This window comes from Epinephelus fuscoguttatus, linkage group LG14 (genome assembly GCF_011397635.1).
Source record: "Epinephelus fuscoguttatus linkage group LG14, E.fuscoguttatus.final_Chr_v1".
NCBI lineage: Eukaryota > Metazoa > Chordata > Actinopteri > Perciformes > Serranidae > Epinephelus > Epinephelus fuscoguttatus.
In genome coordinates this window covers 25,969,918-25,996,882 of record NC_064765.1, presented here as the reverse complement: position 1 = coordinate 25,996,882, position 26,965 = coordinate 25,969,918, and the positions used below count along the sequence as shown (strand labels likewise).

Sequence of the window (26,965 nt, the reverse complement as noted above, 5' to 3'; positions counted from 1 at the left end):
TGTAATGTAATAAAACAATAATAGAGGGAGACAAGGCGTAGGAATAAAATAAAGCCATAAACTACGTAGCATGATAAAATCAAAGTTGAAAATAGGAAGTTAGGAGAAACCAAATAAAACCAACTAAAGATAAAAAGCAGTAAGAGGATATTGAGGATATTGGAAATGAGTTAAGAGGGGACTGGATAAAATAAGATTAAATGCTGAGTAAATATTTGGGCTACAGATCTAGAAAGAGAGGAATGCATGTGTAAAGTTTGTGGTTATCCAGTTAAAAGGCGTAAAATAATCTGAAATGAATCCACTGAATATAATAACAAAAGAGAAAAATAGAGGTACAGTAGGGCTATGATTGCCAGAATTGTTACTACAAACATTCAAACACTTTAGGATGCTGTTGCTGTTGTTATTTCATTTCTCCTCCATGTTTTACTCAGCAAGGTTTGCTGGACTGTGTAGAAAAACTCTCTCATATGCCTGCTGCAAATCTGCATAAATCGCACTGCGTGTCTGTTCTGCTTCTGGTCTGCACGAGCCCAAAGGTCCATCATCTGACATAAACTGTAGACATTATGCAAAGACGACCTTGTGTCTGACCTCAGTGTGTTGTGTCGCCCCTTAACAGACACACAGCTGCAGTGTGTTATGTCAGACAGTCACAGTAACAGACAGCGATACACGCGTTGACTAACGCTGACGATTCCCTCACTCTTATTGTCATATCCTCGTCTCTCACTCTTCGCGCCACCGACCCCGTGCTCATTGCCATTCAGCTGAGGTTTTTAAATTGCCACTCTCTCGTACAGAACAGCATTTTCCCTGGAAGCTGGGAACCGCAGCGGGCGACACCCACAGGATCTGCTAATACTGTTAACCTGACCCTGATGAAAACACGTACATGTATGCACACAAACAGAATTAATGATGAGCGTCTATGGCAGAGTGTTTGTGACGTCTCTCTGCAGGATGACAGGAGATAGAAGAAGCAGAGATATTCAGCGTCTACAGTCAGAGGCCACAGGCAATACCTGTACACACTTACGTAATACACCAGTTATTCATCCCTGAGGATACATAATGACAGATCGAATGTTATGGATTGTGATCAGGCAGGATCATAATGATATCTGTCACAGAGAATGCAGTCGTTTGGCCTTCTTAACAGCTCCTTCAGACTATGAAGTAATGTATGAGGCACCTACAGTGAGGTATGCTCCTTTTCCCACATCTTGCAAAGCTTCCCCTGGCTATCCATTTTGAATAGCTGTAAACAGTGAATGATTTATGAGGATGCAACAGCAGGAAGGGCTATCTGTTGAAGTTATTGTACTCCAAGGCCCCTTAAATAATGGCTCTCTCAGTGGTTAGACTCAGAGTCTGCCGGGCTCTGCTGAAAGGAAGATATTGACCAGCATGGATAAGGCTGTGTGTCCTGCCTCTGAGTCTATTGACAGAGGGGTCCTGATGCTAAACTTGAACCCACTCTAAGAATGCCATAATGTGGATTCCTTACAGTTGGATTTAAATGGAAATGTATGGGTTATATTTTTCTGTAGTTTTTGCATCCTCTGACATATCCGTTTCTTCTGATCGCAACAATGTGAGTTGGTGCAGCGCAGGGGTCGATATATCAGCCAATATTAGCTAGAGGCAGATATACATTGGTATTGACGTATGCGTGGACCAATGAATAACAAGAAATTGCAGCACAGACATACAAGGGTGACAGATATGTGTGAAGTAAATTAGAAACAGTGCCTTCATTACAGAGAACACTGACAAGGAAATGTTTCAACTGTAAAATGTCCCACTCAGTCAATCACAACTCTTTAAAATGCTAATTAAAGAGATAAGATTAGATAAGATCACATTTTATTGATTACAGGAGGAAAATTTAGCATTACAGCACCACAAGAAGAGCAGTGAGGCCGATACAAATAAGTAGAGAAAAGCGTACAGTGGAAACCTCTCATAGTGACCACGCTTACAGTGATCAAATGCTTATATTCAGACAGAATCATTCATACACAAATGCTGTATAAATCAATGGTTCCAAAAGAGGGTCGTGGGTCCATATTGAATAGACCCCAAGTGACTCTCAAACGTGTGAAGTTTATAAAAAGCACGCTTTATTAATGAAGTACAGTCAGCACAAGCTTTTATTTTGAAGTGCCGTTTCCTGCTGTAGAGTGAGTGAATACTTTAGTGATAGTGATACTTTGTCTCGCAGTCACCCGTCAGCTTTCATTTGGCTACCTGAGGATGCTGCTGTGTGCACATTTAAATCATGACGGGAAAACGACATCATTTTACCTCAGTGGAAATATAATCTCCTCAAAGCTTATGGCCGTTATTTATCAAGACAGAAAACAAATGTGCACAAAGAAAGCACCTGTGATGGAAGCCTTCTTCATCAAGTGGATCGATAATGCCAAGTTACTTAACACCAACGTGATAAAACAGCTGTACTGTATTTTAAAATAGTCAATAAAATTCAATTAACTAGCCAAGCTGTCTATTTAATTACTTTATAATCATGTAATAAAAATAATAAGGCCATCATGCAATTTAAAAAAGTAATCTAATTCATTACATGCCCTGTGATTAATTAATCTTATTAATCACATACATCAACATCTGCTGTGAAGTATTAAAAAAAAAAATGGGCAGATGTGTCGTAGTAAATCTGCTAGATTTTGGACACAGTTGTCCACTTTACCACCACAACTGGTTTGCAGTCCATTGCAGTCCATTTTGCTAAGGGAGTTGGTTAGTCGGTCACTTCTGTAGACTTACACAGTTTGCATCTAAACACCTGGTCGAGTATGGCTTTACGAGGCTGGCTGCTAGCGCTAGCATCAGAGGCTGTGCTAGCTCGGACCTCTGGGTTCGCTGCTAAATGCTTTGTGTTGAGGTGATATTTCAGGCTTGAAGTACTCCGATGGTACGAAAAATACCTTACTGCAGAAACTGCAGAGAACAGTGCTACTATCAACAGTTCCATCCGGGCGTTTTTTTAAATGTAAATGTTCCACTCACAGGGTCTAGCAGCATTGTCTTGTCTGCCTCCATCATGTGATAAAGCCACTGTGGCTTTCAGTGATACACCGGTACAAAGGGCACCATGGACTGTCATTAATCAGCATTCATTTTTTAAAAGTGTTATTTCTTCTGTGATTAATAAATCGAAAGTAATGTGTTATTTTGACAGCCCTAAAAATACACGTGAATTAGATGGTAAATGTTTCTGTTATGTGATATTTGTAAGTAAAAATAAGCAAAAAAAAAATCTAGGAGTACTGGGGCTATACTGTGGGGATTAAGTGTTGTTGCGGTAGACAGAGCTTTATGTTGAATACTGCTACAGCTGAAAACATGGGCAGCTTCGAGGTGCAGCAAGAGGTGACTGTATGAATTATTTGAACTTTAATTCCCATAAATCAGCTTACATGAAAGGGTACACTGCACACTCGTGTTTGCAAGCCCGCCTGCTCTGTCATCGTTTTATACCAAAGAATCCAAAAGGGACTGGAAACCAAACGGCAGGGGAAGAAATACTCAGTGTTGCTGACAACAGTTGTTTTAGACTCTTAACATTTTAAATCATCCATTTGGACAAATATATTCTCGACTTTTTATAGATCTTAAGAAGATTTAATTTGGGTACAGTTGACATAAAAGTCATGTCCAATGCAATTATAGATGTGTATTATGGTTAGATTGTCTGCAGAGCACCTTAATCTCTCATCATTTGTTTAGCAGTGTGTCTATTTTCTGTTTCTTTTTTTGTGTGTTTTTTTATTCTTGGCATCATCGTGCCGTGATCCATATCCGTTACTGTTTTAAGTCCACACATAAAAGGCCCCACGGATGCTACGTGACGTGAGACGTGGGCTTGTTGGGATGGAATTAGATTGGATTCAAGACAGACGTGGCGCAGGTTGGATTTCCTCTGCTCTCGTAGCAATTTGATGTCCCGCGGGGGCATTCAGATGGGCCAAACACAAATTTGACAGCATCGGCTCCCTGAAGCAAATCATGTTAAAGTGAGAACAGGCTGTCAGGTTGTGTCACCTCTCTCCATCTTTCCCTCTTCCGAGCTCTCTGTTGCTCTCGTGGTTGACGGGATCGCCTCTTTGTTCATCTCACCAATAAAGAATACATCACAGTCACGGGCCCACTGAGCCGGAACAGCCTGTGCACTAGAGGGAAAGTTAGATGTCAATGATTGTTTTAATTAATAATCATTCACACCCCCATCCCCCCCTTCCTTTCATTACAACTTCACCCTGGGGTCCTGTGCGTCCTGTGAGCTGCAGAGCCGACAGCTATGATAAATTGAATATGAATCAGTTTTTTTTTTGGGGGGGGGGGGGACCTGCCAAAGATGTTTAAAGATATATTAACGATGATGGGAACTGAATGACATGTGGCAAGTTTCACTATTATCCATTAGCATAATGAGTAACTGAGTCAGTAATGATATGTCATGTCTCAGGTTGCATTGACGCATATGCACAGAAGAACATCAACAATTAACATCCATCTCCGGCAACTTAACTTCTCTTTAAATGACTTTGGCCCGGTGTCTATACACCGTGAGCCAATCCCACCCATTTTTGTCAGTTTCTAAAATAACTCACATTTGTTTGCCCCCTGTCCACGATTAGCTTCTGGAGGCACCATAATTAATCAGAGTTAACACTGGCAAAGCATTCGATAATTCCTGATTCGACATAATGTAATTACTCATTCAGATAGCATTGGGTATGAGCATTTTTCCCTCAGATCTCAAGGTCAAAGCAGAATTCCAATGCATTGTTTTGTGGCTGTGTGGGACGTGTCGTGCATAGTTAACCCACTTTTCTGTTGTGAAGGCTTATTCCCAACACTTTAAACTGCCATTATGGATGTAACACTTAAAGAAACACTTTCCCAATGTTCAACCAGCTTTGTATCATAACAGTGTGGGTCATATGTGTTAATAAACTGTGGTAAACTTCCCGCCATCTTACCAGCACCCAGATCTCCTGCTTATCTCCCAGCTCAAATTTGGATTTTTGCTGGCTTTATGGCTGTTGCTTGGACCACAGATTGTACGTCCGCATTTTCGCAAAGAGTGTTGAAGCGGATTGAGAGAGAGAGACCCCCTCTATCTATCCTGTCTCTTTTAAACTCAGGTCAACAGTAAAACGAAGCAGTGCGGATCAAATATGAACCAAGATTCTGTTAATATAGTGCCTGTTTCTCCCCTAAAATGTCCTTAGAAATATATTTTAGTGCACTGTTTGGCTGTAATATGAGAATCTGTGAACAGGAAGTAGGTGCCATTCTGTGTCCTAGGGGTACCACTTTGTATCCTGTAAAAACGGAGACTAAAAATCAAACAGTAGGCTGTGATTATCAAATATGAACCTAAGATTTTGTTACTGCATTGCCTACTTCTCGCCTCAAATGTCCTAAGAAATACATTTCAGTGCACTGTTTGGCTGTAATATTAGAATCTGTGAACAGGAAGTGTTTGCCATTCTGTTTCCTCTGTTGTAGAAAGGAGGCTGAAAATACTGAGATCAAACAGTAAGCAGTGATGATAAAATATTAACCAAGATTCTGTTACTGCAATGCCTTTTCTCGCCTCAAATGTTTTCAGAAACAAATTCTAACCAACTGTTTACCTGTAATATGAGCCTGTTTGTTACTAGTCAGGTGCCATATTGTTTCCTATGTCAAAACAGACGAGTTTGCATAACGTCACCCACCAGCAGGAGTGTTTATTGGTCCGGTGCGGCGCAGTGAGTTCTGTTAATTGTAGGTTTTCAACCAGTTGAGCAAAAACAAATGCCATAGCCCTTTTTCTCTTGTTTTCTGCTAATGTAGCAACAACTTCAAAAGTATTTGCGTTTCTCTACTGCATAGACAGCCTGGTTTTATGAAAGATCTTCTTTATAGCAGTAAAATATTTCTTTAATACTATGTCAAAGGTTGAACGTTTTTGTCTCCTGCTACCTATTGTCTCATTCAAACAGATATCAACTGCTATATTGATCTTTTGGACCATGGTCTGAGCAGAACATACAATATTCTTTTCATATATTCCCTTCTTCAGGGTTTCCTTACCAAGATGAGATTCACTCCACTTGTTATCTTCTACCCAACTGGGAACCACTCGGAACTTTTGGGAAGATGTGGTCATCATGCAGTGCATTTTGTTTGTCTAAAGTATACATAGATCTGATTTCCACATTCTGGACGAGCAGATATATTTCCTCCAAGTCTTATCCACTTGCTCTCAAGTTTATGTTTTTTTATACTTAACGTTAACCCTTCTTGCCAAATCTTCTCTCCTGCAGCAACCTTTTTTTTCATGCTTCAAACCGTCCTTTGTCCCTGTTCTGTTTGTATCTACCGTTCAATCAAATGCTTTACTTTCAACCTTTCTCCTCTGGAATTAGCACACAACAGCAGCTGTCAAGGCCGGGGCTTTGTTTAACCACAGAAAGGCACTGGCAGAGTGAAAGGAAGGAAGTGTGAGATTCCCATCATCCCTTGCTTTAATATTGGCCAACAATGGAGGTGCATTAGCACCAATCAGAAACATTAGAGGAAATTTGTTCTGGCGTGATTTGATAAAGGGCCAGCGTTCTCAAAACAGCCTCCCTTCACTCAAATGGTGATAATAGACATCTCTACAGGCAGGGATGGATGAAGTATGCCTCAGATGTGCCTCAGCCGGTGCACTTGTATCTGATCTTGTCAGCTAAAAAGCTTGACTAAGTTTCATTACTCAGGGAAGGATGTTAGGTAGGGTTTTTTAATTCTCATTTGGCTCAATTAAGCAAATCTAATTAGTCACACAGGGAAAAAATGTGTATTTTATGATGTAGTGTAATTGTTTTAGTGGGCTGCATTTCGTCATCAAGTGCTTTGTAATAACTTTTGGTTAAAGCTGGCAGACCGTGTGTGTGTGCACCCACCCTGTGACAAAACTCATCATACACTCCTCATTTATTCATTCATTTATTTTATTTAAAAACCTCAGAAAACATTGAGGGATAACCCCCATTTTCAATGGTGCCAAGGTACATACAGTAAATACAAACACAACTAAACTCAAAAAGCAATAATACATGGCGATATAGTCTCGGTGATATGTGGAAATAATGTTCCCTTTTTCATAAAGGCATGAACCCTGATGCTCATACATTTCCAGAAATTGACCCATCATGATAATGCCTCATGGCGGCCATTTTATTTTCCACCATAAACAAATTATGTATTTTGCATCCTTTGTCCTGAACCAAACATGATTACACAAAATAGGTGATTTATGCCCTTATGTCTATTATTTTACACAGTCAATGGCCAAGAGCAGTGTATCAGGGCACTGTTGAGGAAAAGTGCTTGAGGTGGTACCAATTATGCCATCTACAACAGACTGGGGTTGGATGGACCCAAGCAACTCTTCCACAGGCAAGCCAGTCCATCCTTGAACTACTATGTTGTGGCTATAAGGAAGGCTGCTGGGAACATTGCGAATGCAAAACAAAACCTTCTCAAATTGCACATCTCTTTGGCAATGTGGAGGAGACTGTGAAGGAGACAGGGGATAGGTTCAACAACAAAGACAACAAATAGGCATGTTTCTGAAATACATTTTATCCTTTACTATTACAGATTATTACAGTTAGGTTTGTGTTTGACACATTCTTTATAAGCCAAGTTGCTAAACTCACATTAAATATTGTTGTGTTCTTTACAGTCACTGACAGGGCTAATGATAAAAAGATAAAGCTTGTAATATCCTACACAACGTGCATGCAACAGACATGATGTTAAAAAGTTGAGCCTGGGTTCTAAGATACTGTAGTTTCCCTCTGACGTCAATTAATTCACCATTACCATTCACCATTGTTGTACATGGTATCACTGTAATCCTTGACCTTTAAAACATAGGACGAGACTTCACCTTTTCTGTGTTATCATGTTTGGTTCAGGAGATATGTTGCTAAATACAGAATTAGGTTATGGCAGAAAGTAAAATGGCTGCCATCACCACCATGAGGTGTTTTTGCAACAGCTCCATTTCTGAAAATGTTCAGGGCCCCAAACTAAAGAAGTTTTATGAGAAAGTGAACATTTCTCCTCATATTTGGCACATTTCACTTCGACTAATATCAATTAAAACAAAAAAAAATTATGATCAAAAGATTAGCAATTAAACCTTTGAATTGTTGCAGCAGTATTAATGAGGTCAGCTTAATGTTCTGTTTAAGCATATTCCAAATATGTCATTACATTGCTTGTGTGTCTACATGTTTCATTATGAAGATATTGCCATGACCAGGCAATTCTGTTTTCCAAATAGATGTACCTTCAACATTCTCCCACTCTTATCATTGCTCGAAGGCCATGTTGGTCATATTGTATCACCCTAATGTTTGCAGCACTTTGGTGAAATCGCCCAAGCAAACATTTAACTCACCACAAATCCCATACAGAGCCAGTTCCATTGGACTTGTGCCCAGTGACGTCACATCCATCCAACTCCCACTTGTGGGATCCAGTAACTCTGTTTTCTTCTCTACCCACAGCTCTTACCGCCTGGATAAAATCAACAGTGACATGCGTAACTACATCACCAATTTTGCTGCAGACTTAAGGTGAATACAGGCTCAGCGCCTCCCCTCCCCTTACCTCTCTGTTGCTGCCATGTTGCAGTGGTCAGACGTCGGAGCCAGCTGGCTCGCTGCCCTGCTGACATACCCAATATGGGCGCCTCACAGAGCAAACACTCAAAACCAGTCAATGAGAGGTCACCTGGGGCAACCTGCTCATACTGGCAAAGCACAAGGCACTTTGAAGCAATATACGTAGATATGATTTGATTCACTGATACACATTGCACCAGCATGCTTCTTCCCCATTTACAGCATCTTAACTTTTACCACTTCATTCAGACTTAATCTCTGGATGTTTCTGCCCTAGGACACCTTTGGATGCTTAGAAGGTTGATATTACTTTGCAAACACACACAGCCTTGCTACGGCATGACAAGATGGATTGGGGGACTTTTAATCACACTGGCATTTTCCTCGCTGCCAAACACCAGTGTTTATCTCTATAAAAAGCCCAGAAACTGCTTACTCATCCCTGCCTGCCATTAGAAATGGATCTGGCAGAGGGAACCTCACTTTGGTATTCCTAATGTGACTCACATAGTATTCTCTAGTTTACTTAAAGCGCCTTTTCTTCTTCCATGTTTTTGTTTTTCTTTTCTCTCTGCCTCCATGTTCTCTCCAGCAGATTTCACACCAGGCTTGGGTTTCTGAACATCCCTCTTGCTCTGCTGGGGTAGCACATTTAATTTACCTGGGTGACCCCGAAGTGCTCTCTGAAGTGCTTGCTCACTAACTAGCTCCTGATTTGCATTTCCCTCATTTCCAAGCATTGATTAGATGTTTCAGCACAACAGAAATCGAACTGCCTTTTTAAGGACGCAGGTGAACACGTCTATGTAGTGGGGGAGAGAAACAGAAAGAGAGCGAGGCTCCTGTCTTTGGAGACACAATGTCATAACCAGTCTCCCTCTCAAGTTCAGGCTGCCCAGAGGAGGCCCGCTACCTTTGATAACACTTAATTGTTTTTGTCATCATGTTACACCTGTAGCCACTGGTCAAACTGCTTTGGTTATTAGTTAAATTACATTTAATTGACTTGCTAAAGAAATCTTCACTGTGGCTGTATTCCCATTCCCTTCATGCTTTTCCTTTCCTTTTCTCTCTCTGTTCAGTCAGAGCTACCACTTGCAAGCCACCAGGGACATGCATCCAAGCATTGCCCTGGACCCCTCTGCCAACTACAACTCTCCCAAGTTTCGCTCCAGGAACCAGAGCTATATGCGGGCAGTCAGCACCCTCAGTCAGGCTAGCTGTGTTAGCCAAGTGAGTCAGGTGAGTCTGCATCCTTTCAATTAGGAAAGTTTTTCATATCTGTGTGCTGGAGTGCAGTGGTACGTACACTGGGGGCCGCTGAGGGACCCTGAGGATGTCCCAGGGAGTCTCCAGTGAAATGAATTTCACCACAAGGTTGTTAATTTAAAACCCCAGTTTAAGAGCATGGCTGTCCAAACATAGTTTTAACTCTCACTGTGACTCTTGAATTGTATATCATTTAGTTGTTGTTTCTTAGAAGCCGCACATCCTTTTTTTTCCTGTCTTTATTTTACTTACACTTATTTTATATGACAGTTCATTGCACATTGTTTATCTGGATAGATTAAAAGACTCCAACGGGGGTGGCTGAGATATTCATCTCCCTCTTAAAAGAGAGGTATACTGATTTGCTCAGAGTCTTAAAAGCTCAACTAAACTCCTACTAATTCAAAATCCCTATAGAACAAGATGTTTATCTTTGATTCTTGATATTGCCAAATGGGGGTGGAGTGATAGCCATCAAACAATTTCTACTCAGTAAACAAACATTTGGAACAAGTCAGTATCAAAGACTTTGCAAAATACATACAAGCAGAAATATTTCTGATCAACATCAACAACAAATTTTTCACAGCAGACATTCCGGCACAGTATGATCTTGTTTTCATGAAAATTTACATCATGCTGTTTGGTTGTATTCACACAAACTAAGTGCTACTGCAATAAAAGGAAATCGCCTACAGTTTATCTATCTGTGTGGAAATATGACAGAACAATTTTCAGGCAGCACTCAAAAAAAAAAAACAATTTTGTGACATTATAAAAACGCATTTTTATTGATCTCTCTGCTGTCTTTTGCTTATTAAAATGTGCACTTGTTGGATTTTAGCCCTGTTTTTATTTTAAGGGAAATTGTCAGAGTACACACTGTCAGGTTTAACAACCAAGCAATTAATTTCTCCAGATAAACAAAAATGTATCCTCACTTGCTTATCAACGTAGACGGCACACTCATAGCTTGTGTTTCTCACAGGTGAGTGAAACAGAAATAAACGGCCAGTTTGAATCGGTGTGCGAGTCAGTGTTCAGTGAGGTGGAATCCCAGGCCATGGAGGCTTTGGACCTGCCCGGCTGCTTCAGGACCCGGAGTCACAGCTATCTGCGTGCCATCCAGGCTGGCTACTCCCAAGACGATGAGTGCATCCCACCCATGGCCTCCACTGTTACCTCCACCATCAGGTCTACCACAGGTAAGAGCAACTGGACATAAAATTGATTTGCACCATACAATGTGTGACATCCTGGATGTTGGTATTTTCCTTTGTTCTTTACAAATTGACACCAGAAGCTTACATTTGGCATCAACGTGTGCTAATGGATGAATATAGAACAGTTAGTGCAAACTGGTTGTACTGTCAAACAGCTTCATATCTTTGCATGAATCACTCTTGTATGTTTCCATTGTTTTTGATGGACATATGATTACCGTAGCTACCACTTGTGAGCTGTGCTAGTTCATCCTACTGTATTTTGGATACAGTGCTTCATCTGCTCATCCACTGGATGCATCAGAGAGTAAAGCTATGAACCCTATTGAAAATCACAAATGGAAATTGTCTGATAGGGACATGACTGCTTTTTCCGCTACATTTTGGAAATCTGATTGTCTTTATGGTGCCACAGGGTGACACTTGTCAACGTACTCACAGCTTTATTGCGAACTGGGCAAAGAAATTATGAAATGGACGTATGCATTGTTTAATTGTAAACCCAGTTTACACCTACATATCACAGCGTATACTATGAAGTTTCTTCGACCACGAGTTGTTCACTTCACACAGATTATTTTGTCACATTGCAAAGCTCATGTTTACACACAATGAGATCGCATTACAGAAGTGCACATTATTGTGTCTTGACCTGGACAATGAATAATCTAAAGCTGACAATGAATATGCCAGTAACAAATTGTCACACTGCTTAGTCAAATATATCACATATGCAAAGTTGTTATAATAAATCTAAAGCTACTCGGCTGACACGTGCATTCATTTCTGATACTGAGCCTTGATTATAAATTGTGAGCTGCTGGTGGTTTCAACAATTCCCGTGATTGCTGGCTTCACAGAGGAAATGATACGTCTTTGTACAGATGAAGAATGTTGGAAGAAAAGAAGAAAAAGTGTCCGGAGGAGAGGTCTGAGCGGATCCCACCTCTTCTCACATTAGATTCACGAACAAACACCATCAGTTGGACAATAATAGGGAGGGTTAGAGGTGTGGCCATCTGGAGCTGTGCTTATGATCATTTCTTCATACCTATAAATGTTTGCTTACACTGCTTTCTCAGTAAACTCAAATATCTTTGCATTTTTAGGATACAGAGTTTTGTATGTGATAGACTTGCCTCTATCTTGGACATGGGGCAATTGGTGCTTCGATTCAATTTGTCAAACTGGACCTCACTTTTTCAATAGGGTTCATACAATACTTCCTGATTAATGGGAAATGGTTTGGAAGCTTTGCTCATCTTTGCCTCTTTTCATTGCACAAAGTACACATTTCTTTACCTCGACTGAAAGCAGACGAGCATGCAAGGATTGTTCTTACACCTCATTTATTAGAAATATTGTCCATTCTCTGTGATGTGTTCCGGGAGCTATAAGTTTCAGCTTTGTGCATTGAAAAGATGTGAAGAATGCATGCTACAAATTAAGATTGAGAAGGCAGTGTAAACCATTAACAAAAATGAGTCAAAATGGGAGTTCTTTTCCCAGTGTTACACTGGTTTTCAACACTGTAATGTATAATAATGTTGCAGATTATTAAAATTCTAGAATAAAATTCTTCAATACACATCTACGGTATACAAATGAATGAATTGGGGCAATAATCATAAGGTTAGCGTTTAGTTGTAGATTTCTATTATCTTATTTTGACTCATGACATTCAGTGCATGATTTGATGTTACTGCTTTGTGGCAATAAGAAAGCACATTCTCTCCAGCTGCTCACACCTGTGGCCATATTACAGATACGTATTTATATTTGTCTTCCAGACAGAAATTATGTGCAGGAAGACTCTTGTTTACCCGACCAGGCCAGTGTACTTGAGGATATGGCAGACACGGCCCCTTTGGCTCATGATGATCTAGGCTGCCCCATCAGAAGAGAAAGGCTTTATCAACAAGAAAACATGGGAGCTAAAGCCAAACCTCTTTCTGGACCGCCTGTTTCTCCAAGCCTCTTCAGATCCCCCAGATCTAGTGCCCCAGAACGGCCATCACCAAAAGCCATCCAGGCCAGTATCAAAGAGTCAGCTACCTTGGCTGCAGCTATCAGCATGCAGTGGAAGGAAGAGGTCTCGGCCATGCGTCGAGAGCTGGCTGATCTAAGGAGGGACCTCTGTAAAGAGCTTCGTGCTTTCAACAGTAATTTCAACACCTTCACGCAGCATTATAACACATGGTCTCCTCAAGGTGCCAACATGGCTGCTGGAGCTGGGGTAGGTTTAAGTGGAGGGGCTGGGGCAGGGGCAACAGCAGGGGCAGGGGCTGGGGCAGGGACAGGGACAGGACCAAGGCCGGGAACGGGAACAGGGGCAGGGATAGGGGTAGGGGTAGGGGAAAGGGTAGGGGAAGGGGAAGGGGCGGGAGGGCTTGGAGCCTCAGCAGATGGCAGCACTGGGGGAGCCAGAGAGAAGAAACCCCAAATATCAAAAGTGTCTGTGGGAACCCAGGCCAGAAGCAAGGTCCTGGTCCGGCAAAGCACTGCAGATGCAGCTGTCAATTGTCCAGAGGAGAAGGAGGACAAGAAAGGCGCCCGCCGAAATCTGCCAAAACAGCTCTCGATGGACCCAAGCATTCTTGCCTGTCCACAGTCAATGTATGTGGAGAGCGCCATACCACTTTCTTTGGATCCAATTCTTCCAGGCTCTGTTAGAGCAACCGAATCAGAGCCATGTGATGTGACTGCTCTGACCACTATAGCTAAACCAGAATCAGAACTACCAGACCATGCAAATGTGAGATCATCTGACGTGGTCACTAATGAGCCACACGCCACTCATGATACAGTGCCAGTTTCCTCAGAAGCAGCCCTGAAGAGCCCTCAGGATTTAGTGACAAAGGAACAAGAAATGGCAGTCTCTCCACAGCTAATAAATATAGGCCCAGCTAATGAGTCCCTTTCAGATACTGAACCATCTCACCCTGATGACATGAAATCCCCAGACGCAGAACTAATTGAAAGGGATAAGATACAGCTGCCATATCCAGTTCCTGTAGTTACTGTGTCTCCACCTGATGAACCTGGTTATGATTCAGATTTAGAGTCTCCAGATCCTGTCATTGTGGAAAAGCCAGATCCAGAATCTCAAGACCCCACTGCTGTGTCTTTACCATGTTCAGAATTAGAAAACCCAGATCCTGCAGACCCATCAGAATTAGAATCAAAACCCTCAGACCTACCCATGGTGTCCTCGTCCAACCCCATTAGTCAGGACCCAGTCTCAGTCTGTGATGTACACACAATTGATCTTGATACTGTTACACCATGTAATGTAGAGACTGACATCATATGTCCATCTATTGTGGTGTCAGAATACCTTGACAGAGATTCTCCTACAAGTCCAACAGACAGTGACGCAAGTCCAGATCCCATTGTCACCTTTCCAGATTATCCGTCTGACCATCCCCCAGAGGAAATTACATCAGTCTCTGCCACCAGTTCTTTAGAAACTCAGCCCAACACTGAACCAGAGTCCCAAGACTCGGAGTGGCCACCCCTTCCTGAACCACTTGATACCACCCCAATTTATCATGCCGATTTGGTCCATTTTGACTTAGTCATGCTGACTTCCCTAGATCAAGATGATCTTGACTCAGTGTTCATGGACCCTGAACCAGAGCCATTTGACCTGAGTGTTGACTCTCCATCTAATACAGAGGATTTAGATCCACCCTTCTACCAATCAGATTGTCCAAGTTCATCTCTACCCACTGTTGACACTGCAACAGTGTGTCCCTCGGATCCTTCACAGTCAACAGAATCTGTCTGTTTGGATCCAGCTATGGAGTACCGCTTAGCTCACATGCCTCAGGATGTAGCCTCAGAAATTTCACTACCACAAGTCACTGTCACAATATCCCCTCCTAGTTCAGTATCTCCTGATACATCACTCGAAATGGACTTTGGGCCCACAAGTCCAGGCCCAGATCCTCTTCCACCAGATACAGATCCATCACCACCAGATTTCGAAGATATACCCTCAGAGGACCTGGCACCCATGGAGCAAGATGAAATGATTACAGAAACCTTGGAGTGTGTGGTTGTATCCCAAGAATATAGGGAAGTTGTGGAAGAAGAGACCCCAGGTAGTCTGGAGAGGTCCTCAAGTGAACAGGCCTTTTTGTGGTGCAGGTGGCAGAGGAGGGGCCAGAGGCAAGAATCAATGCGCAGGAGTGCCAGCGTGGAACTCTGGAGCGGGAGATACGAGTACAACAGTGCAGAAATCACATACGTGTCCCTCACTCTGTGAGCTCATACCTCATTCTCAGCAGACAAAATGTAGCTCAAAGTATATTTATAGCTCACAGTTCGTAGCTGCCAGTGTACTGTAGAGCAATGTGCAGATCTAAATGTCATGTGAGCATTGGCATTCAAAGTAAGGACTTCCTCATACACAAACCTGCAGTAATATTCCAGGAAAAAAAGACTGCATTGGTAGCAGCAAGAAACCATAATTTAAGGAATGCACCATACTGCAAGAATGTGGTGAACCCTTGGTGGTGACAAATTTATTGAACAACTATGCTTCAAAAACATTTATCAAAAGCAGTATGAACTATTCTGAAGCTGTTGTCACCACTGATGTGAATTATCTTCCAGGACAGTACTGCCTTTTTTAATCATTGGATACACTAGTAATGAATGTTCTTGTTCAATCAGTGTATTACATCAGACATTTTACATATCTATTTTATGAGACTCTTTCAGAGCTCTGTCATAGACTCCGGACAAGATGGCCTAATGTATCGGCCTGACAGTCCTTGCAATGATGATGGAAACCTTCCTTTCCTTGACTTATTTTGAGCTCTCTGTTTATTGTCACTCTAGAGTGGAGTGAAGTAAATCTTCGCAGTTATCATATAACTATAAGGACATACTGTTTACTATGTGAGCTGTTGGATGGACTCTGCAGGTATAAAGAAAAAGGACATGATACTGTGGAATGATGTTTGCACAATCCTAGACTGAGCTGGAATACTGTACTGTTAATAGATCATAGAAAGTAACTCGCATTATTTTAAATCACGCTTAAATATGATTACAAACCAGTACAGTTATGGTATGTAGCCTCTATGTACACACAGTCTCATGTAACCTACATGCACATACACTTTGCTACCAAACATACAGCACATAAACCAATGACTGTATATAAGGATGGATGGCATGACATCTCCCAGACTGTTCTTATGCACTGTTAGTAGGTACACCTACAAAACGTAATGCATCACAATTTGTGTATGACACATGTAATCATGAGCCAGTAATTTCTGTATAACCCAAGTAATTGGGAAAGCTGTGAACATGTAACCAATGTGCTGACAGGAGAAGGAACAAGTATAAAGCGTGAAAGTCTGCGTATGAAGGCAGATTGGGGTAAAGGATGTGTCAAACAACACAGAACTTTCCCCCAGAAGACCGGTGTTAAAACAGTGTGAAACGAAGTGAACTTTAAGATATTTTAAGGTACATTGTCACCATTTTCCTTTCCCTAAACCTAGCCTACGCAACTTTGCATTTGTAACTTTAAGTTAAGTGCATAACTTTACATTATGTAGGTAACTTTACATGTATGTAACATGACAATGCTATCTGTGAGGTGCTTAATCATTACATATCATACAAACCACTGTATGTACATTTTTGTAAGATGCAAACCATTGTATTAGGATACGTTGGATCTCCCCAAAAGTGAACCCAAAACATCTTGATCACCCCCTGGTGGCTGGCTGTATTATAGGTCATCAACCTTGCCCCCTTCTATTTTAGCGTAAAGGACATGAGCCAAACAAAAAATTTCAAATCAAATAAAAAAAAACAAAGATGGTTTCTGTCTTTTTAGGTAGTACTTATCATGATGCATATTCAAATGTTCATTTCCTTATAAGTTTGGTTTTAATTAGTTATTTGATGCTATAAAATGGGGGTGTGATGTCATGTCGATTGGTGTGCTCACAATCAGTGGAGCTGCTTGCAGTGGGTCGTACAGTATGGGCGGGAACTTGATACCATGACTCCACTCCCCAATTGCTGCTGCACAGACTCTGGCTCCAAATGACGTCACCTGTGCAGGATGGATCGAGATATTTTGGCTTCTTTTTTGTAGAGTGGGAGGAAGTGGAAACACGTTGTCCGTCTTTATATACAGTCTATACACACATCTTTTCTGGACAATAACTATAAAAAAATCACAATCAATCAACTAAATTTGTTCATTAATCTGACCATAGTAATAACCGGCCTTGTTGAGAGGTGATATTGTAATTTTAACTGTAAGATATCATCTCAATGCTCAGGAATCAAAGACTGAGAATGTATTAAGTGTAATGACATGTTGAATTGTGTTCCTTCCTGAAAAGAGGTGTACAACATGTGGCTATTTTTTAACATGTGTGACCCTGAATGATGAAGATGATGTTGTAATGGTGCATGACAGTTGGCCTCAGTATTTGTGCATTTCATATTCAGTGCCTCATTGTAAGTATTTGGTTCTGTTCATTGTTTCATTTTGATATTCAGTGCAATGAAAGGAGCCTACATACCACAGAAGACGCATAATTCTGTTACCAGCAACGAACAGCTAAAAAGCCAGGCAAATCACAAGATATATCTGTGCTATCTGTCCAATTAATGGGCTCTATATGGAATCGCCCACTGAAGTCTGTGCTCTAATAAAGTGCGCTGGAACAGAAAGAATCTTTCAGCTGAACATCAGTGAGCTGCCAGAAAAAGGATTTTCCTGTGTGTTGTTTTAAATTGAATGTGTGCAGAGCACTTTATGAAAGTTTGCTAAATTGACTGAATCTAAAAGGTTTTCAAAGGGTCGGGAAGTTAATTAGGTTGTACTGTTGTATTCATTTTGCTCATTTCACCGGCATCGAACTCGCCACTCTTTTCCTCCCTGGACCCCTTCCATGTTTGACTTTTCATTTGCAAAATTGTTATCTAAAAGTAGCACATAATTTACCCTGTACTGCAGTGACATTTTGTTTATTCATAAGCTATAATGCAAATAATCTGCTTCAGGATTCAGTCATGCAATAACCAACTATACTGGCATATAATAACAGGCTCTTTTCCTCCTGTGAACTTTGGAACAAAGAGAATGATGCTGCTGAGTAGCTGTGAAATGTTTGCTTAATTGAAGATAATTTGCAGAGAAAACTAGACACGCAGGCCGACCTTGTGTTGTTTAGATCACAAGATTTACTGTTACATTATTAAAAGGCTTTACATCTGAATTCAGTAACCTCAATGGCATGCTAGATGCGTGAACTCTTCTACTGCAGCTCACAATACATGAAAGTAGATGTATACAAAAAGCAATTCAAATAATTATGTGAACGTCAAACAGCTTAAGGGAGCATAATAGGGTGCTAACCTTTGCAGAAACATTCTCCAATTACAAGGTTAAACAACACCAAATATTATGATTATGAATATAATCTTTCACTTCACCAAGCACTTGCCACATATATTATATGGGGAGAACGTATATGAATTATCATTTGAACTCATGTAGAGCAGTTGTATCCATTGTTAGCAGTTTATAACAGATTTTTCTTTTCATGATTTAAGATTAAGTCTTCTTTATCTAAGGCAGAATGACTAAAAATCAGAGGCAAAGTAATTAGGAGGCTGAGAAGAGGGATTGGACAGAAGAAGTTATTAGATGACATTTAAAATACTGAATCAAAAAATGAAATCAATCAGATATGACGATGCATTTTTACTTTACTATAACTCACAAATGTCTTCATTAAGGTGGCATACTGGTATCTAGAACATATCAGCCACATTTAACTTGAACTGATGAAAGAAATCTCATCTCATACCAGGTTGATAATATCGATTGATCCCTCCTTTGTGTGGATCACAAGAAGAACATCTGCAACTGTACCCACTCCTGAACCGTGGAAGTACACAAGACCTGGACACGAGTCAGCTTTCATTTCATTAAAAATGGTTGTTGGAATCTCTTTCATACATTTGGTCATCTTATTTGTGGAGATGCATAATCCTGGTAAATATTTAAAGATAACAAAAATAAAACTGTATGAGTTCTGATTACTTAATATGCACATGTACAAAATTGCAGTTGTCACTCTCTGATCATGGTGCTTTGCTGAAGCATGGACTTCCTAGTCAGTGTGCCTCTATATTGAAGCCATTTTTTTCAGGAGCAGTGTCTTAGTTTATTCTTTGTTGTGATTTTGCTATACGTCTGACTGTGCAGGATGATCCTAGCCTGCAGTTACTCCCAGGATGTTGAACTTAATGTTTGGGCAGAAATGCCCACTTTTCTGAATATCCACCACACTCCCTTGTTTTCAGGGATCCAGTTCTGCCTCCCCTCCACCTGCAGCATTGATCGGACTCCCCAGCAAACCCCAGGTAATCCTGCTACCTGGGGCATCCTCCGTTGCTCTATTGCAATGGGAGAGATATTATTTAAATAAAGCACAAGTTGCCCTGAGGCAAGTTGCTGTTGAGCACATATATAAATGTTTATTACCTGCAATTACGCACACATTAACACATTCAAAGGAGACCTATGCTCACTTTCAGGTTCATACTTGTGTCTTGGGTTTCTACTAGAACATGTTTACATGCTTTAATGAAAAAAAAAATATTTTCCTTATACTGTCTGTGCTGAAACAACTGTATTCACCCTTTGTCTGAGGAGGCTCAGTCTTAGTGCCTGTCTCTTTAAGAAGGCCTCTCAAAGAAGCCCAGTCTGCTCTGACTAGTCATTGACTAGTCAATGTCTAGTCAATGACTAGTCAAGCAGTGACTGTAACGGTACTGTTGTGGCACTTCCTACCATGAAAAATCACCAATAAAAGCTTTTAATCCTAAAACTTCACAAAGTGGCATGTTCTGGGAAAAATATGATTTGAAATCATAGGAGAAATAACAACCTTGGCAACGAGGATTACGTGTTTCCCTGGTGTTAGCATGTAGCTACATGTAGCAGTGTACTCGCAGCCGGGGAATGACTATAACAAAGTGTAGCTGCACTTTGTACCGTGAAAAATCAGTAAAGCTTCTGAACCAATATGTTCCAGCAGGTATATGATCCAAAACTGGGTAGAAATTTTCAACATTGGCAACCAAGATTACATGTTTCCTTGACATTAGCATGTAGCTACATGTAGCAGTGTATGTAATATAAACACTTGTGTGTGTAGCGTGCCTGGAGCAGATGACCTTGTTAAGTAATCTGTCACAAGCTGACATCAGCTCGTCTCAAAAGTAGAAAAAAACATTGGCAACAGAACAGTCTGAGGCCTGAGGTTTTAGCTCACAAGGATTACCTATAAATACAGTACAGTACAGGCCAAAAGTTTGGACACACCTTCTCATTCAATGCGTTTTCTTTATTTTCATGACTATTTACATTGTAGATTCTCACTGAAGGCATCAAAACTATGAATGAACACATGTGGAGTTATGTACTTAACAAAAAAGGTGAAATAACTGAAAACATGTTTTATATTCTAGTTTCTTCAAAATAGCCACCCTTTGCTCTGATTACTGCTTTGCACACTCTTGGCATTCTCTCCATGAGCTTCAAGAGGTAGTCACCTGAAATGGTTTCCACTTCACAGGTGTGCCTTATCAGGGTTAATTAGTGGAATTTCTTGCTTTATCAATGGGGTTGGGACCATCAGTTGTGTTGTGCAGAAGTCAGGTTCATACACAGCCGACAGCCCTATTGGACAACTGTTAAAATTCATATTATGGCAAGAACCAATCAGCTAACTAAAGAAAAACGAGTGGCCATCATTACTTTAAGAAATGAAGGTCAGTCAGTCCGGAAAATTGCAAAAACTTTAAATGTGTCCCCAAGTGGAGTCGCAAAAACCATCAAGCGCTACAACAAAACTGGCACACATGAGGACCGACCCAGGAAAGGAAGACCAAGAGTCACCTCTGCTTCTGAGGATAAGTTCATCCGAGTCACCAGCCTCAGAAATCGCAAGTTAACAGCAGCTCAGATCAGAGACCAGATGAATGCCACACAGAGTTCTAGCAGCAGACCCATCTCTAGAACAACTGTTAAGAGGAGACTGCAAATCAGGCCTTCATGGTCAAATAGCTGCTAGGAAACCACTGCTAAGGAGAGGCAACAAGCAGAAGAGATTTGTTTGGGCCAAGAAACACAAGGAATGGACATTAGACCAGTGGAAATCTGTGCTTTGGTCTGATGAGTCCAAATTTGAGATCTTTGGTTCCAACCGCCGTGTCTTTGTGAGACGCAGAAAAGGTGAACGGATGGATTCCACATGCCAGGAGGAGGTGTGATGGTGTGGGGGTGTTTTGCTGGTGACACTGTTGGGGATTTATTCAAAATTGAAGGCACACTGAACCAGCATGGCTACCACAGCATCCTGCAGCGACATGCCATCTCATCCGGTTTGCGTTTAGTTGGACGATCATTTATTTTTCAACAGGACAATGACCCCAAACACACCTCCAGGCTGTGTAAGGGCTATTTGACCAAGAAGGAGAGTGATGGAGTGCTGCGGCAGATGACCTGGCCTCCACAGTCACCGGACCTGAACCCAATCGAGATGGTTTGGGGTGAGCTGGACCGCAGAGTGAAGGCAAAGGGGCCAACAAGTGCTAAACACCTCTGGGAACTCCTTCAAGACTGTTGGAAAACCATTTCAGGTGACTACCTCTTGAAGCTCATGGAGAGAATGCCAAGAGTGTGCAAAGCAGTAATCAGAGCAAAGGGTGGCTATTTTGAAGAAACTAGAATATAAAACATGTTTTCAGTTATTTCACCTTTTTTTGTTAAGTACATAACTCCACATGTGTTCATTCATAGTTTTGATGCCTTCACTGAGAATCTACAATGTAAATAGTCATGAAAATAAAGAAAACACATTGAATGAGAAGGTGTGTCCAAACTTTTGGCCTGTACTGTACGTTTCCCTCATTAATGGAAACTTTGGCCATGTTTGATATGAACATCCAACACTGTAACATTATTTATATGACAGAGAATTAGAAAAAGCAAAATAGGTCCCTTTTAATGAGCTACAAGTTATCATGCAGTGAGCAAGCAGTGAGATATCTAACTTTTATTGAATACAAAATTAGTTTTTCACACTAAAATGTGTTTTTTCATGAATCACTTGAGCCAATAGCAGCGGGACTGACTGGAGGATTCAGTAACTTTGCTACACCTGCACTACGCCTCCCTACTTTAAACCAGCCTCTTCCTTTGCTTGAGACTAATGGCAGAGCTCAATTGTTAAAGTGGCTTTTCGCCTGTTGCTTGACATATTTATGATAGCATCACTTTATGAAGCCTTCCTCCATCCCAATGTCTGCAAATGAGCGTAACATGTATGCACACACCACCCTTTGGATGTTTCTGTTATTAGCTTCTGTTGTGCATTTTAGTGAGCCATCGAGTCCACAAGAAGATGATTTGTTTTCATGCAGGGTGAGGTTAAGATCAAAAAGTGACATGCATCTAACTGGTGACACACAGATGTGTCAGACTCGGGAGCGTGACTTCCAAGAGCAACAGGACATCTGAGGCGTTATAGCGAACAAAAGAACACCATTGATCTACATATCAAGAGAACCTAGCCATAAAATCATTATATCTGCTGCCATGGGGTGTTTCGTTTATTGCAAACAGTGTTTTTGTTCTCTGTGATTCATCGCAATCTTTAAACTTTTGCAAACCATCCAGGGTTGGTTAAGTGAGTTGGAGTAATGACTCACCCAGTCTGGTTTTTCTTATCTATTGTCGGCTATTTTTATATTAATTTCTTTATTGTTTCCGTCTGCAACACTCGTCACAGTGCCAATAATGGAGCTGACCATCCATCTTTCTCCCCCTCCTTCCCTCCACATCATTTACATATCCTTAAAAGCCTGCTGCAAAACAAACTGCTGCATTTCCTTTACAGTGATAAATCCAATCGGGGAGAAAGACTCTTAACGACGTGTCACTCAGCTCCCCACCTACCCCACCCCCATGTTAGCATACAAGCCAGTCCTGATAGATAGAGAGGTCCTAACAGAGATGGAGTGGTTGAATCACTGCCTTTGTGTCTCGCGTTAATCAGACTCACTTGCACAGCGGTAGTTGTTGTACGTGTGCATGTGTGTATGTGTGTGTCTGAAAGAGAGAGAGATTAAATAGAGTATTCACACTGAATACATTTACCTGCCTCTAAACATACCACTGTCATCTAGAGTGTACGAACTGTACACACTATTCTCTTGAAACCTGGTATTACAAGGAAACCTGTTGCTGTCATGGAGATGTTTATAAAAACATATTGACAGTTGTTTAGATGCCAAGCGACTTTATGTTCAAACTAGTGTTTATGAATTCTCTTGCATGCTAATAAGTTATTCTGTGGTTTGCTTGTGGTGCACACAAATAACTAGAAACCAACTTATAAATGTTGGAGTACCACATCCTCCCAGGTTTTCTGCTTGTGTAAGTCTTAGTATGTGATTAAACTGGACCGTCCTCCCAAAAAACATCTGAATAGGTCATCTTTGCAAGCAGCTGAGACCCATATTTACATTTTTTGTTAAGTTGCAACCTCAATAGGCCGTAGTCGTTATGATGGGAGCAAAGGAGGAAGTCAGGTGATGTGGTATAAAAAGCTACCAAGTCCACAAAGGAAGGAGGTCAGGGTGGATGAAATGGTCAAAAAAACACACAACTTTCACCCCAAAAACTGATGTTCGTGTCCTGTGTTAAAACAAAAAGTTGGTGTTGACTTATGCACTAATGCACTAATGAATGCACATAGGTTTACTTACATAATGTATTTAATTCAGGAATGTCAAATGGGCGGCCCGCACGCCAAAAGTAGCCTGCCAGGGAATCTCATCTGGACTTTCGGATGATTGTACTTAAGAGACAATTGTATTGTTGTCAGCTAACTTCATTAACTCTCTAATAGATTTTTCTTTATTGCATAATATAATAGGTACTGAGCTATGATGGAAAATACAGCTGGTCTCAAGAAATGTACCTGCCACCTCACTAATGGTTGCAACTATAAATCAGTAGAAAAATGACAATTACCACCATAAGCCACCATGTTCTGAACAGATGCATTATAAACACTAGACTATTGTTCTATCGTTACTACTAAAAAAAAAAAAAAGTTGCTCTGTAATTCCTGACAATAACTGAATTATGACCACGTTTGAGTCTAAAACAAAGCTGCACATATTCAGCGCTGACATTATCTACTCCGGTTGGCTGACTCATTTGAACTAAGATTTGTCATATTTTGATTTTCACTAACGTGTTTGAAGAGCTTAATTTGCTTTTCTTTTATTCTTTGTCCAAAATCTGACCATCCTTTACTTCATTTTGTTTTACTGTGTGAATAAATCTTGATAGCAGTGCTTGCTGGGCCATTGTTCCTCCACAAATAAATCTGATTCATCGAATTAATTTGAATTTTGATGCACTCTGCATTTTCCCCCAGTCATGTGCACTTGCACTGATAAAAGCTAAAATAAAGTCTTAAAAGAGATAGGGCTACAAGATTAGGTAGCAGTGCAGGATGTTTCTTCATACTGTACTGTACTTCAGTGGTGCAGTTCCTTGCCAAATTTGCAATTAATTTAATTATGATAAGTACTACCACAGTGAACCTGGAGCTTAATCAGGCAGTTGCCTCGCCTGATTATTAATCCAGCCTTTGTTGACCACTTTGTCTGGCATGGTGTAAGCAACAATGTTAAAAATGACCAGGGGCGTCGTAGTGTGGGGGAAATTGGGACTGATTACCCAGGGCCATGGGAGGGGGCCCATGAAGAGCCTGGAATGAAAAATTGGATTGAAAAACTTGTTTGTTTTTTTACATTTTTTTTTTTTATTTCTAAGTAATGGGTGCTTAACTAAATTACAATTGGCCGAATAAATCAGTTTAAATTCTGAACCTTGTATAAATAATAGTTAAAAGCTCTTTGAAGTCCCTCTCAACCCCTTAATGGGGCCACACACATGCTGCGTCTTTAACCGCCTGGAAAACGTGAGGTCGAGAGCTGGGCGCTACTTTTTTGAGCCAGCTTTCAAGAGCGTAGCGGAAGGTTACATCTTAGGTTACTAAGCAACCTTAACAAGCCCCTTTCATAGCCTATTTACCTGAAATCCTGAATGCAGAGCTGATCTTCTTCCAAGCACTGTTTATAAGTGTGTGGGCGTATCGTCTGTGGGACAGATGTAAAGCTCTGGCAGCCCTGCATCAAAATGATCAACTTTTCCATATTTACAACTGACTGATATTTACAGAAGAAGGGAAAGATATCTGTCAGCTGTGACGCCATCATAGCGTTGGTCTGGGGTTTGAGCACTCCTGCCACACATCTTCATTGAAAACAATGATTTGAGGGCACAAAAAGACACAGCATGTATACAGCAAGTCCGTCCCTGCATTTGGATTAATCTCTGAACAGAGCGTGAAGCGAGTGAGTGACTGCAATGCTGCTGGAGCACCAATATACACTGCTTGTCTTATCCAAAGAAAGGGTAATCGGGGCTCAAAAAAAGAAAGGAAAGGGAAAGAAAGCAAACTGACTTAAAAAAAATATCACAAAAAAGGTGCTTGAGAGAGACATGGATAAGGAGAGGAAGGGTGGGGGGTCCACACAGACTACTTATGGGCCCCAGAAATTTGTGTTACGCCCCTGAATGTGACAGTTTATTACAATTGATGAGCTGCATTTGTAAACACCTCTCATGGCTGTATGCTTTCAGTCTGCACACCTCTTTATTTTCATGTTACTGTATGATTATAGTGAATCAGTTTGTTGATGTTGCAATGATGTAACATAGCATGAAAACATTGTTCAGCACTTTTTAACTGAGTGAGTGAGTGATGAGTGAGTGAGTGAGTGAGTGAGGGAGGGAGGGAGGGAGGGAGGGAGTGTGCCCCGGCTGTGTTCACTTTAGGTGAAATCTAAATGCTGAGTAATACTGCCACTGCCAAGATGGGAGCAAGAATTATGACTCCCCTTTGCACGACTGGCTGGCTAATAATGGCTCTATTTTGGTCCTCCTGCTGAATCATGCCCCCTGAATGGGTCATCTCTTCCCTCCTTTGATCTCTCCTCGCTCCCTGATTTATCCTCACTCTCTATCACACACACAAACTCTCTCACCCTCCCCTCCCGTCTGCACAGATCCACTCTCCTTCTGTTCCCCTCTCTCTCACCTCTACATCTCCATTTTTTCTCTCTCCCCCATCTTCCTCGTTCTTCCCTAAATGCATCTCCTCATCCATGAGAAGTTAATTTTGTGAATGGACAGCAGCATGAGTCATTAAGCCCCCGGAGCAGAACGCTCTTCATAGACCAGACGTCTCCTTCTATTTATAAACACAGCCAAAATATGTTTGAGAAAGAGGCCCAAAAAATGTTGCAGGTTTGAGGTGAAGCCCCGCGCTTTATTTTTTATTCTTACTATCAATGATGCTCTTTCTAAAGAAGGGTTGCAAACAAAAAGAAAAATATTTCCCTGGTTTCAGACAACAATGTGTTTGTTCGGGCTAAAATGTAATTAGGCTGAAATGCTATTAATTCTACGCCACAACTTTTGGGAGACTGCGTGGGGGCTGCTGCTCATTAGGACTCAAAATAGATCACATTTTTGGTCTTGTAAGGACTTCTTTAATTGCTTTGTGTGATGTAAGCATTTGTAAGGCAGGAACAGAAACACGGAGTTCAACACGGTTTGCCTCT

At 41.1% G+C, this 26,965-nt stretch overlaps 1 protein-coding gene across 6 annotated transcripts in view; it reads left to right on the top strand.

The window, feature by feature from the left end:
* Positions 1 to 26,965, top strand: part of dlgap2a (discs, large (Drosophila) homolog-associated protein 2a) — a 221,366-nt gene that overhangs the window by 166,744 nt on the left and 27,657 nt on the right. For 3 of the 6 annotated variants that reach the window (XM_049595246.1, XM_049595249.1, XM_049595250.1), the window contains 4 exons: positions 8,592 to 8,660; positions 9,791 to 9,950; positions 10,966 to 11,182; positions 19,556 to 19,615. In XM_049595246.1, coding sequence (XP_049451203.1) covers positions 8,592 to 8,660; positions 9,791 to 9,950; positions 10,966 to 11,182; positions 19,556 to 19,615 — 506 coding nt within the window. The remainder of the gene's footprint in view (positions 1 to 8,591; positions 8,661 to 9,790; positions 9,951 to 10,965; positions 11,183 to 19,555; positions 19,616 to 26,965) is intronic. The other 3 variants (XM_049595248.1, XM_049595247.1, XM_049595251.1) reach the window with 3 other exon arrangements.